Source organism: Panthera pardus, unplaced genomic scaffold (assembly GCF_024362965.1).
Source record: "Panthera pardus isolate Hobbes unplaced genomic scaffold, ASM2436296v1 HiC_scaffold_20, whole genome shotgun sequence".
Classification (NCBI taxonomy): domain Eukaryota; kingdom Metazoa; phylum Chordata; class Mammalia; order Carnivora; family Felidae; genus Panthera; species Panthera pardus.
In genome coordinates, this window is record NW_026526766.1 from 80,907,969 (window position 1) to 80,921,453 (window position 13,485).

Consider the following 13,485-nt stretch of genomic DNA (forward strand, 5'->3'; position numbering starts at 1 on the left):
GAGAGAAAAAAAAAAACCTCCATCAGGAGAAATTATTTGCCTTTGATTTACTCGCTTTTCTTTTAAGAAATAATAATGTAGCTAGCATTTATTAAGTAGGTACTATATCCCGGGCACTGTGCTAGGTGTTTTACATGCATTTACTATCTCATTTTAAGATCAGGATTATTTTTCTCATTTTGCAGATGAAGAAAGTGATGCCCAGATAGGTGCAGTGAATTGCCCGAAGTTGGAATTTACATCCAGATCTGACTGGCTGGACTATCTTATACTATCTTAGACTATCATTGGTAAAGACACGCGGGATTCTTTGTTGTGTCTGACCGTTGTGTAGAAGTCTTTTTGAAAGGAAAGGTGATAGCTGTCAACAGATACTCTTTGGGGGGCGGGAGGCTCCTGCTATTAGCTGGGCACTGTGCCAATTATCTTACCTGCATAAACTCATTTATTCTTCCCGAGCCTAAGAAATAACTATAATTATCCCCATTTCACAGTTGAGGAAATGAAGGTGCAGAGGTGTTCAGGGGCATTTAGTCAGTGGTGGAGCTGGGATTAGATTCCAGGTCTTCCTGGCTGCAAAGTGCATGCTTTTATTCAGTTCTGCTGCATTAACATTTAAGGATGGGATTTTTTTTTTTTTTTTTTTCTAATGAGGTATAGGACTGATTTTCAAAGATAGTAACTTCCAGGTATTTGATGCTAATTGCTCTTGGTTTTAACTGAGTGATAGCCAGATTCCTGGCAGAAGCTGGCTGTAGACTCCCGCATCTTTTCATGGTCAGAGACCTTAGAAGTATAATGTATAACTTGTGTTAACACAGAGGAGGGTGGCATTTTCCAGAGCTTTAGTTCTGTAACATGGAAGACCTCAAACCTCAACCGTGCTTCAGACTCACATTAAAGTAAAGTGCATTCTAATTGGTAATCAGCGCATAAGGAACCAAAGAAAATTTTAATTAAATGCTGTCGTGTGAATTTTCCAGTCATTTTATGCCTGTTGAAATGAGTTTTTTAAATTTAGTTTAAAGTCCTCTTCCAGTGCTCTGCCCTCCCTTTTTAGAGTATAACTTTATCAAGATTTTTTTGCCTTTTCTCATGTAAGGGTTTAATTAGCATCATTAAAGATTTCAGCTGCTGCACATTTACTTAACTCTGTGTTTCCTGTGTACTATAAGGGGCATTTGGTACAGTGGAAAGAGCCTGGCGATTTGGAGTCCTACAGACTGTGGGCAAGTTACTTAAATCTCTGTGAGCTTTAGTATCTTTCTGTAATATGGGGCTAATCATATTTCCTTGTATGGCTGTTGGGAGGAGGTAATATATTTAAATTGCTTAGCATATAGCTTAGTTTGCAGTTGTTGCTTGATAATTGGTACAAATTATTTTCTGAAGTTGTAATACTATCTGTTTTCCTTTTTTTTTTTTTTTTTTTGGTCTTAGTCTTTATAGTGAATGTTCACAAGGATTGTCTTCCGGCATGGCCTTGGGATTAAGATGCTTCCGCTTGGTCCACCCTGTCTTTTGTAACTCCTTTGCAGCCTTGACCAGACCTGTTTCAGAAGTGACGCTGAAGACAGTGAGTGGCAGACAAAATGACCATGGACAATACATGGCCTCACCAGCTGTACCAATCCGTTATTTCGCTACCAAGAAAGCCAAAGGTAGAGATATATGACCTCTTCGCCCTTTTCTTGCATTTAGCCCTTGAACTATTGTAGCTGGAAGGGATCTCAGAGATGTACTGAATTTCTCCCCTTGAGGAAGAACGTGGAGATGGTGTCTCAGATAGTTCAGTTCATCAGCTTAAATACCACAGTGACAGAGACAGTGTTAGAACCAAGGGTCTCTTTGCTCATTACCGTGTGGCCTCCCGTGTTACCATTGCTCAGAATATACCTCATTTCCTTCTTTTAGTTTTAGTTTTGGAATTAGAGATGTAAGTGCCAAGCCAACCAGAATATTTGTGGCAGAGATCAACATATTTTCTCCTTATAACAAGCAAGACCTCTGTTGGAAGTGAAATTAAAACCAGAAGTTTGTTGGGTGAGGAGGTATTAGAACCATGGATTTAGATGGATGATCTTAATGGTTTGTGTCATCCAAGAATGAGACTTTGATATGCCGCAGGTCTCAGCTTAAATGTCGCTTCCTCAGGGAAGTCCTCTCTGACCCCTTAGACTGGGTCAGGTCCCTTGTTACGTGCACTCTTGTGCACTGTTATTTTACCTTTGACGTCCTTAGCACAGCACCCGTTAATTAATCAATTAATTGTGAGATTAATTATTGTTTGTTCTGTGTCTTCTATGCTGGACCCTATGAGAATAGGGTCCGTGCCTTATTTAGTACCTAACAGGTCCTGACACATAGTATGTATCAAAAAATGTTGTTGAATGAATAAGGAGTGCAGAAAGCACTCCTCAGCACACCTCAAAGCACACGTGCTATTTGCAGTGGTGGGTCAGGGAGTCCATTCCCAAGGATGGTGTTGGAAACATGCTGCTGAATATTTTTTCCGCTGACTTTCCTTTTATGGTTTCATATGAACCCTCCCTTTGCTATTAATAGGAAAATTAACAAATTGCTGTAAGAGCATTAATAGTTAGAAGATTTATATTGTTACTAGTGATAATGGTAACAACTTTTCATCTGTATGTTGCACTGATTTTTTTTAAATTTCACAAATTCACGTATTTAATAATTTGACCTTTATAATTATCTATTGAAAGAATTATTATTATCTAGTGAAGACATTTTTATAATTATCTGGTGAAGCCCAAATCTCACCATTTGCAAACGAGGAAACCGAGGTACCTATGTACGATGTTTGTCCATGGTCACATCTAGATAGTGGCGGAACTGGGAATGGGGGGGGGCCTCCTGATGCACACATTAGCTATAGCGTGTAAGCAGCTTTTCATATTTACTTGGCTGCTCAGTTTTTAGCTCTTCTGCCTCTTTAAAAAGTTGGTTGTTTCACTTTTTCTTTGGAATTTGTTGGATTCCTTCTGTATTAGGAATGAGAGTCGTTTGTTGATTGTGCTATAGCTGTCTGCTTTGCCTTTTACTTAATGGTGTCTTTTGTTGACCATAAGTTTTAATGTGGTCCTATTTTTTTCGTCCTTTCCTTTATCATTTGTACTTTTTGTGTCTTCTGTAACAAATCCTTACCTACCCAGAGTCATATTCTTCTATATTTTCTTCTAAATATTTTAAAGTTTTTTACTTTTCGTGGGTTTTGAGTCCATATGGAATTTATTTTTGAAGGTGTTGTGAGGCTGGGAATCTAGTTTTAAGTTTCTTTTTTGAAATGGGTCATATGTTGTGTCAACATCACTTATTGATTAGCCCCTTCTTTACTCCCAGATTTGTAATGCCTCCTCTGTTGCATGTCAAGTTTTTTGTTGATTTTAGTTGATTTTGTTGAATCACTTATCTCTTCCTCTTCTAAATTTCTTGCTACCTGAATCACTGTCAGAAAGCCTTGAACCTAGTGGTAAAAATCTTTCCCCTTACTATACATACACACTTTTCTGGCCTTTCACTCCTGTATGTGAAATTTATAATCATATTGTTAGTTTTTCTCCATAAAGATTTTATACATTTCTTTGATCAGCTTTATTTCTGGGTATTGTCGTTTTGGTCACATACATATTTTTTATTAAATAAATTTTGGGGTTATAACATATATGCAGAATAGTACATACATTCATTGTAAGTGGTTACAGTTCAGAGAATTCTCACAAAGTGAACACAGCCTTGTACCCATCACCCACATCAAGATATAGAACATCACTCGTACTCTGGAAGCTTCCTGCCCGTCCCTTTCGGTTGTCACCCTTTGAAAGATAACCCATTTTGGGACTTTAGCACTATAGATTAGGTTTTCTCTTTTTGAGCTCACTGTAGCTTCTTTTGTGCCTGGCTTCCTCCGGTAACAATCTGTTTGTGAGATTTGTCTTATGTTGTTGCATGTAGTGGTTGTCTCTGCGTTTTTATTTATGGTATCCTAGTGAATGCTTATACCACAACTTGTGTATGCTTGTCCAGTTGATGGGCATTTGGGCTGCTTCCAGTTTTGAACTGGAAGTACATAGTGCTACTGTGAATGTGCATGTACATGGATTTTGGTGCCCATATATATATACCTTCCTGTTGGTGTACATATACCAAGAGGTGGGATGGTCGAGTCTTTCGAGGATGTGCATATTCCCTTTCAGTACATACAGTTTTCCAGAATGGTTGTGCCAGTTTACACTCCTACCAAAGAGGTTTTAGCTTTCTCTTTGTTCCACGTACTCACGAGTGCTCAGTACACTGTCTTTTTATTTCTAGCCATTCTGATGGGTGTGTGGTTTTATCTCATTGTGGTTTTAATTTGTCATTTCTTGATGGGTGATGATGGCGAGCACCTTTACATCTGTTTTTTGGCTCTTTGTATATCCTCTTTCCAGTCTTTTGCCCATTAAAAAAAAGTCAATTGGTAGGAGTTTCAGTATATTCTAAAGATAAGACTTATGTCATATGTACGTATTGCTGATGTGCTTGCCATTTCAGTCTGTTAGTGGTGTTTTGTTTCAAGTTTTTATTTAAATTCGAGTTACTTAACATATAGTGTAATGTTGGTGTCAGGAGTAGAATTCAGTGATTCATCACTTACATTTAGTTGTGTCTTTTGATGAATAGAAGTTCTTAATTTTAAGGTAGTCAATTTATTAATCTTTTCCTTTATGGATAATGCTTTTTTTTTTTTTTTTTCCAGTTTAAGAAAAATGACCCTACCTTAAGGTCATGAGTGGATCTATTGTGTTATTTTATGGAAGATTTGTTTTTTTAAATTCATATCTTTTTTAAAGATCATTCGTGCTGTTTGGTTGCTGGTGAATAGGAACACTTTTGGTTATTATACACCGATGTGATATCTTGCAACTTTGAACTCTTTTATTAGATCTATTATTTGTATATTCTTTTGAATTTTCCAGGTAATTGTGATACCCGTAAATGATGGTAGCTCTGTTTTTCCCTTTCTAATCCATATACCTTTTCTTCCTCCCCTCTCTTCCTTTCTTCCTCCCTCCCTTCTCTCTTTCTAACTGCATTGGCTAGGAACTCTAATATAGTTTGAATAAACATGACTGATGATAGTAGGCATCCTTGTTATATTTCTAACTTGTTAAGGAACACTTCTCATATGTTAACATCAAGAATTATGTTTGCTTTATTTTTCAGTAGTCTCTCTTTTAAGCAAATATCTTCTGTCCCTATTTTGTTAAGAATTTTTGTTTTGAATGGGTGTTAAGTTTTTATCAAATGCTCTTAGTGCATTTATTGAGACGATCGTCTTTTTTTTTTTTTTTTTTTACTTTTTTAATCTATTAATGGGGTGACTCAACATCAGTAGCTTTTTCTGATGTTAAACCACTTTTGCATTTTTGGTATGAGCCCTGCTTGCTCCTTTTGATATATAATTTGTATGTACACTGCTTGATACATAATTTGTATGTATGTTGTTGGATTTGATTTGCTAATATTAATTTAGGATTTTTGAGTCTCTACCTTTATGTGAGGTTAGCCTTAATGTAAGTCTCTGATATTGATGGGTATAACTTTCTAGCATTTGCTTGTCCGGTTTTGGTATCAAGACTATATTAGTCTCATGATGTGAGCTGGGAGTTCATCTTTGTCTTTCTGTCTCTCTCTCAGTGGGATGGTCTGTGTAAGACCAGGATTAATCAGTTTCTTACATGATTGTTAGAACATGCCTGTGAAATCACCTGAACCTGGTATTGTGTGTGGGCAGGCTTTAAATCATAGATTCAGTTTCTTTAATGATTATGATGCTATTTAGATGTTCTCTTTTTTCTTCAGTTAATTTTAGTAAATTATGTATTTTTAGGAAATTTTTTATTATTTCTACTTTTTCAAAGTTGTTGGCATAAAGTTGTCCATAATAGTCTGTCAAAATTATTAAAATCTCTAATGTTTTGGTAACTGTCTTCTCCTTTTCTTTCTTAATATTAATTGACTTGCTACTTCCTTTTTTTCCTCAGTTATTCTTGAAAGAAGTGTTTTCGTTTCATAAGCCTTTTAAGAAAGAGATTTTAATTTTGTTGATTTGTCATTTTTGGTTTTATTGATTTCTGCCCTTTATTGTTTATTTTCTCCCCTGTCTTTCTTTTTCTATCCTTTGAACTGGAGAGTTCATTAATTTTCAGCCTTTGTTCTTTTTCCTATAAGTGTATAAAGCTATAAACTTCTATGTAAATATGTCAGGTGGCTCAAAGAAGTTTTAGATATACAGTATTATTATTATTTTAAAACACTTAAAATTTTCATTATGTGTTTTCCATTAGTTCATGACTTATTTTGAAGTGTTTAAAAATTTTCAAACATGTTTTTTGGAGAGTTAGCTTGATCCCACTGTGATCAGAGACTATGTCCTATATGATGAAGATTCTTTGATATTTATTGAGATTTGTTTTGAGGGATAGAACAAGGTCATTTTGTATACAAGTCCAAATATGCTTGAGAAGAATGTGTATTCTCTTACTGCTGGATGCAAGATTGTGTATATGACCATTAGATTGAGTTGGCTAATTGTATTGATCAAATTTTCTATTTTTTTTTATTTGCTCAATTTATCAGTTATGAAGGAAGGTATTTTGAATGTCTTTGTATGATTGTAGATTCATCAGTTTCTCCTTTTAATTCCATTGATCTTGACGCTACATTATGTGGTGTATTTAAGCTCAGAAGGGGAGTATCTTTCTGGTGAATTGTTTCTATTGTCATTATGAAGTGGCCTTCATTTTTTCTAAAAATGCATTTTGTCTTAAAATCTATTTTTAGATGTTGATATAGCTATCAGCCTTCTTTTGTTTAATATTTTCCAGGGTTATTTTTCCATTCATGTACATTAAACTTTCTGTAATCTTATGTTTTTGTAAAACCTCTTACGTGTTGTATATGACTAGATTTAAAAATATCTTACTGAGAATCTGTAACTTTTGTTTTTGAAATAGATGGAGTTTTTTAATGTTTATTTATTTTCGATAGAGAGAGAGAAAGCACGTACAAGGTGGGGAGGAGCAGAGAGAGAAGAGGGAGAGAGAGAATCCCAAGCAGGCTCCACACTCAGTGAGAAGCCTGACATGGGAGCTCGATCTCATGACTGTGAGATCGTGACTTGAGCTGAAATCAGGAGTTGGATGCTTAATTGACTGAGCCACTCAGGCATCCTGAGAGTCTCCAACTTTTAAGTCAAATTCTTGGTCTGTGTATATTTATTGTGATTACTGAGTATTTGTATATCTACCATTTTATTTTTTACTTTATCATAGTTTTCTTTGTTTTTCTCCTCCTTTCTATTGAATTAGCCAAATTTTTTTTTATTTCTGTTTTCTTATCTCTGCTAATTTGGAAGTTATACATTTTATTTCTTATTGTTTTGGTAGTTACCCTTAATTTCTTTTTTTTTAACTTTTTATAGAAATTAAAAGGCACCTATAGAAAAGTGCAGTTATCATAAGAAACAGCTTGGTCATTTTCACAAACTGAAAACACTTGTGTAATCAGCACCTAGATCAAAAACCAGAAATTCCCAGCATGTCAGAAGTCCCCTTTATGCTCCCTTCTAGTAATTTACCTCCTACTCCTTGTAGGTAACTATATCCTGACTTCTTTTTTTTTTTTTTTTTTTTTTTTTAATTTTTTTTAATGTTTATTTTTGAGAGAGAGAGTGTGAGTGGGGGAGGAGCAGAGAGAGAAGGAGACACAGAATCCAAAGCAGGCTCCAGGCTCCGAGCTGTCAGTACAGAGCCCGAAGTGGGGCTCGAACACACAGACTGCCAGATCATGACCTGAGCCGAAATTGGACACTTACCGACTGAGCGCCCCTGTATTCTGACTTCTAATGGCAGGATTATGTTTGTCTCTATATTCTTATATCTGGCTTCTGTGCTGCACACTCTGTATTCTAGTGTCTAGCCTCTTTGCTCAACGTTATGATTGTGATATTTATTCTGTGTAGTTGTAGATCTTTCTTTCTCATGACTGTATACTATTTTATTCATATTATCTATCCTCATATTGATGGGCATAACTTAATTTTTTTCTTTTTGTTTTGAGAGAGAGAGAGAGTGTGAGCAGGGGAAGGGCAGAGAGAGAGAGAGAGGAAGACACAGAATCCGAAGTAGGCTCCAGGCTCTGAGCTGTCAGCACAGAGCCTGACTCGGGGCTCAAACTTAGGAACTATGAGATCATGCCTTGAGCCAAAATCAGACGCTTAACAGACTGAGCCACCCAGGCTCCCACTTAAAAATTTTAACATACATTCTTAGTTTAGAAAATCTAAAATTGAAGATACTGTTTCCATCATTTATAGCTCCTGTTGTGGCTCTTGGAAAGTATACTGTTACTGTAAATTTTGATCCTTTTTAGATAATTTTTCTTTTATCTTGGGCTCTTTTCAAGATCTCTTTGTCCTTAATTTTCTGCGTTCACAGGATGTCTAGGTATGAATTTACTTTTAGTATCCTGTTTGGAACTTGTGTTTCTGAATCTGAAGATTGTCATCTTTCATTAGTTCCAAAAATACTAAGCCATTATTCTGTTAACTTAAGGGCAATAAGGTTTCAAGAACGGTGGTGACACAAGCCAATAAATATTTTTTTAAAAATCACTCTGCTGCTTACTGGTTGGTACTTTGGGGAACACATTTAAATGACTTGTGCTATAGATTTCTCATCTCATCTCCTCTCCCTCTACAATGGGAACAGTAATAATATCTGTTCTTCCTACTTCCAAGAGCTGCTTTGATTATCTAATAGAAGAATGTACTTTAAATTGCATTGCAAATTATAATATGCTATACAAATACCACAGGAGTTAGCTCTCTGTAGATGTTTAATAAAATTTGTTGTGAATGAATCTCAATAAATACTTGAGTTGTTAGCAAATAAGTGTAGGATAGTAGTAGTACTTAATATTTTTATTCTTTTTTTCCCTTGACCTACCTCCCACGAAGAAATGCAGGAATATTTGTATACTTGTGGGAGTGATCTATATACATAGAATGTAAATGAAAAATCACCATGGTGGCTTAGGCATAAAATAGAATTTTATTCAGCTCCCATTGCTGTTGATTTTTCTGAAATATGAGTCATTATTATCACCACTGGTGGTATTTAATGTCTGTAACTACTGTTGTTCCTTTTGTCTCTACCAGCTATCAGATACTTTGCATATCCTTGTCTTAGCATTCGTTTTAAAATGAATTAATGTATTTCCTGTGTCTCCAATTAGATTGTATAGAGACAATCTAATGGAAAGTTTGTAGGTTAAAATTAGGCAGATCTGAGACCAAATCTTGGCTATACTATTTCATGATCTGGTGACATTAGGCAAGTCACTTTACCTTTCTCATCTTCTGTTTATTTTTCTAAAAAATAAGGAATTAATTTATTTATGGAGTGCATGCCATGTGGATAGTGCTCTTATAGGTGTTTGAATTACTTAATTTGTATCGTAGCAACCTGGCAGTATAGATATTATCCCTGTTTTATAGGGAAGGAACCTGATACTCAGAAGAGCAGAGTAATTGCTCAAAGTCATAAAACTCGTATGCGTGATAGCCAGGATTTTCACCTGGGGTGTTTCATTATAAAGCCTGTACCTTCACTAGTACCTCAGAAAATGATTAGCATTTTCTGGGAATCCAGTGGGTAATAAACGTAGGCTATTTTGTAGGACACTGATGATGTACAGTTTTTTAGCACTTGGCATTTTTCCCTGCATTTCGTAGGCACTCCTTCCCTAATTGTTTATTGTCTCTGTTTCTGCTGCTGTTCTTGTATTCACTGATTGTTGACTTTCTAGCCAAAGGGAAAGGACAGTTCCAAACCAGAGTGAATCTTAATGCTGCCTTGGTTGAGGATATAATCAGCTTGGAAGAGGTGGATGAAGAAATGAAGTCTGTGATAGAAGCGCTCAAAGATAATTTCAATAAGACTGTCAATATAAGGACCTCACCAGGTTAGTGACTGAACCAATGTTTTGGAGAAGGGCATAGTGGAAAGATCATGGCTTTGGCAGGGCTGGGTTTCAGTCCTAGCTTTGTTACTTACTAACTGGTGACCATGGGCAGTTAACTTTACTTTTCTGGTCCTCAGTTTCCTTGTCTGATTCCCACCTTATAGCTTTGGGGTGAGTGTTAAAGTCAGTGAGGTGACACATGTAATGGTTCGAGCACAGTGCCTGGCTCGTAGTTAATACTACGTTTGTTTGTCCATTCAACGATGAACTAAGTATTGTGCTGGTCCACAAGTGGTGAACAAAAGTAGGCATGGTCTTTGCTCCCATGGAATTGCACTCTCAAAAAATGGGATTTTTATTATGATTATACTATATAAGCACTTCTAGGTATTTGGTCTTACAGTAACTGACATTTTTGGTCTGATTTTGCCAATTTGTCCTATTTGGCCATTCTTATCCCTTACTGGGAACCAAGTGGCTGCAGACCTATCCATCTGAGGCATTTCTGTACCTCTGAGCTTGACCAGGAAGATTCCGTTTGGGTTAATAACTTCCTGAAAGTGGCTTTTCTAAGTGGGAAATGTCAGAACTGTCTAAGAGAACTGTTTGCAGATGTGATGGAAGAAGTGAGTTGTCAGCTAATGGTGCAGGCAGGCAGGAAAAATCCAATTGCTGTTAAATTGGCCTTTTGGAAATTGTCATCATCCTAGAGTCAAGCCTGGGACCCCCTCTGAAGGTATCTCTAGGAGCTTGGGCTGCTCCCACTCACATCTTGGCTGGGATAGTTCCTAAGGAAACTAGGAAATACTTCATGAACTTGTTCTTAAGAAAACCAAATGGAAAATATACAGCTCCATTTATAAACACCAGCAGAAACATACTGAGTTTAGAGACGAGATCCTGTGTGAAATCAGAAGACCATTCCGTCATTTGTCAACCTTTGGACTGGGGCATTTCTGCCTTTGCTGACAGTAGAGCGTGCCATTCAATCTCTCCCAACTGTTTATTTTAAACTTGCTTATTATTTTAGGTATGAAACTGATAAAGTGCTTTGTCTCCCCTGTGCTTTCTGGCCTGTTAACATTCTGCAGCCGAAACCAGAGAGCAGTTTGAGAGGAGCTCAGGGAGAAATGTGATACTTAAAATTAGCCAGCAAGCTCCACTCTTGTTGAACTTAAAAAGATGATGGGCCTGGAAAGGGGTTGGGAGTGTAATTTGTTAAATGTTAACCTCTGTGAAAATGAGGGGCAGGAATGAGGCTGAGGGAGATTCTCGCTGGGGACAGATTGAGGGAAAAGGATTTGATGCATTATGTCGATATGGATTTAGGGAATGGGAACCACCACAATTGCATACTGAAAAGCCCATGTTGCGACTTCTGTGGCAAAGGATCTTATGGCAAATCAGGAAGGCTGAGTTAAGATCCATTTTCAAAAGGCCTCCCGTTGGTATTTCCTCTTTGCCTCCTTCTCTTCAGGGTTATGTTTGTGTAACGTTCTCTCTAGAACTTGGGGCCATGAAGAGACTGGGTGAAACTGAACTTAGCCAGTCTTTTCTGTGCCATATTCTTCCATATCCTCTTTCACTACTATCTGAGCCAGCAGGCACTTTTCCTTTCACACCTCTGTCTGTCTACCAGTAATTTCTATCTCCAAGGTAGTTGATTGCTTTTTTTAAAAATTATTTTTGTAATATGAAATTTATTGTCAGATTGGTTTCCATACAACACCCAGTGCTCATCCCAACAGGTGCCCTCCTCAATGCCCATCACCCCCCCTCCCTCCCACTCCCCACCAACCCTCAGTTTGTTCTCAGTTTTTAAGAGTTTCTTATGGTTTGGCTCCCTCCCTCTCTTAACTTTTTTTTTTTCCTTCCCCTCCCCCATGGTCTTCTGTTGATTGCTTTTAATAGTTGTCTAAGATACAGATTTATCCATGTATTTGTTCTTGCCCTCTTCCATTCATCCATCCATCTGTACACTGATGTATTCACCAAAACATTATTGAGCACTTATTCCGTGCTGATTGAGTAGGTGCTGTAGATACAGAGAGAAAGGACGTTGTTCCCAGCTTCCAAGAGCCTGGAGCCTAATGTGAAGAGATCAACAAGTAAACCAACATGGATAAAACCAGATAGCAAAGCAGAGTGGTGAAGAACTTGGCTGTAGAGTTGTCCAGACCTGGGTTTGAATTTAGGCTCCATTATTAAGAACTGTTGTGACCTTGGGCAAGTTACTGTCTGGTCCTCCGTTTCCTCATCTGTAAAATAGTGGAACTATCTCATAGAGTTGTGATAACGAAAGCAAAAGAAATTATAGAGAGCATTTAGCATGGTGTCTTGTGCATAGGAAGTGTTCAGCAAATCTGGTTATCATCATTATAGAAGGGTGCATGGGGTCCTAGGGAGCTCATAAGGGGGTTTGTTATCCAGCCTAGAAGGTCAGATAAGATTTCTGAGATTGGAGGCTATTATAGCTGAGTGTTAAAGAATGAGCTGGAGTTATCTGAGCAGAGAAGGACATTCTCAATGGAAAGAACAATATATGCTCAGAATCCTGAGGCAAGAAAGAGCAGACTGTATTAGAGAAATTGTAAGTAGTTTAGCTTGGTTAAAATACAGGAGAAAGTCAAGAAGTAGTAACGGTTAACATTTACTGGGCACTCGTATATGCCAGTTACAAGTGCCTTCCAGAGACTTTCATAACAACCCGATGAGGTAGGTACAATTTGTATGCCCCATTTACAGAGATCAGGAAACAGGTGTCTAAAGGTTTAGGGGATTTGCCTAGGGTCACATAATCAGGAGGGGGCAGAGCTGGTATTTGAACCCAGGTCATTGGTCTTCAGAATTGTGGAGATTTTTACCATTATACCTCCTGGACTTTTCCAGATCGAAGCCAGTGTTGTCAACAACCTCCTCTCCTGTGATGACATTGAATCTGGTTGAATACTTCACATCAGATCTTGGGGTCTTAATAAAGTACTGCACTGCATTATTCTTACAATGGTATGCTGGGACAATTCCCAGTTTGCCTAAGAGGACCCCTCCCCCACTTTTTCTTTGTGTCTCAGAATGAGCCATTTATGATTGGCTACCCTGGTTGACGGTAGGGAAGTCCTAGTTCTGACAACACTTCAGAGCCCTTTCCGGCATGTGACACTGCTGCTCCTGTGACAGCCCCTTGAACAGTCTTGCCACATTGATAAGGGATCACTGAATATTAGTTGAATCTGAATTAGGTAGGGACTTAGATGTGGGGCTGTTAAGGTCTTTCTGAGTTCTAAGACTCTGTGACTTTTCTTTTAGGATCCCTTGATCATATCACTGTGGTAACTGCTGATGGGAAGCTTGCTTTAAACCAGATTGGCCAGATCTCCATGAAGTCTCCACAGCTGATTTTGGTGAATATGGCCAGCTTCCCAGAGGTAAGGTGGCTTTTGCCAAAGGGACCTCTTC

General features: G+C 37.5%; 1 protein-coding gene across 10 annotated transcripts in view; it reads left to right on the forward strand.

Moving 5' to 3' along the window:
• The window catches only part of MRRF (mitochondrial ribosome recycling factor), a 59,455-nt gene that overhangs the window by 3,424 nt on the left and 42,546 nt on the right, over positions 1 to 13,485 (forward strand). For 9 of the 10 annotated variants that reach the window (XM_019453926.2, XM_019453927.2, XM_019453925.2 and 6 more), the window contains exons 2-4: positions 1,441 to 1,661; positions 9,874 to 10,029; positions 13,336 to 13,454. In XM_019453926.2, coding sequence (XP_019309471.2) covers positions 1,441 to 1,661; positions 9,874 to 10,029; positions 13,336 to 13,454 — 496 coding nt within the window. The remainder of the gene's footprint in view (positions 1 to 1,440; positions 1,662 to 9,873; positions 10,030 to 13,335; positions 13,455 to 13,485) is intronic. The other variant, XM_019453934.2, reaches the window with a different exon arrangement.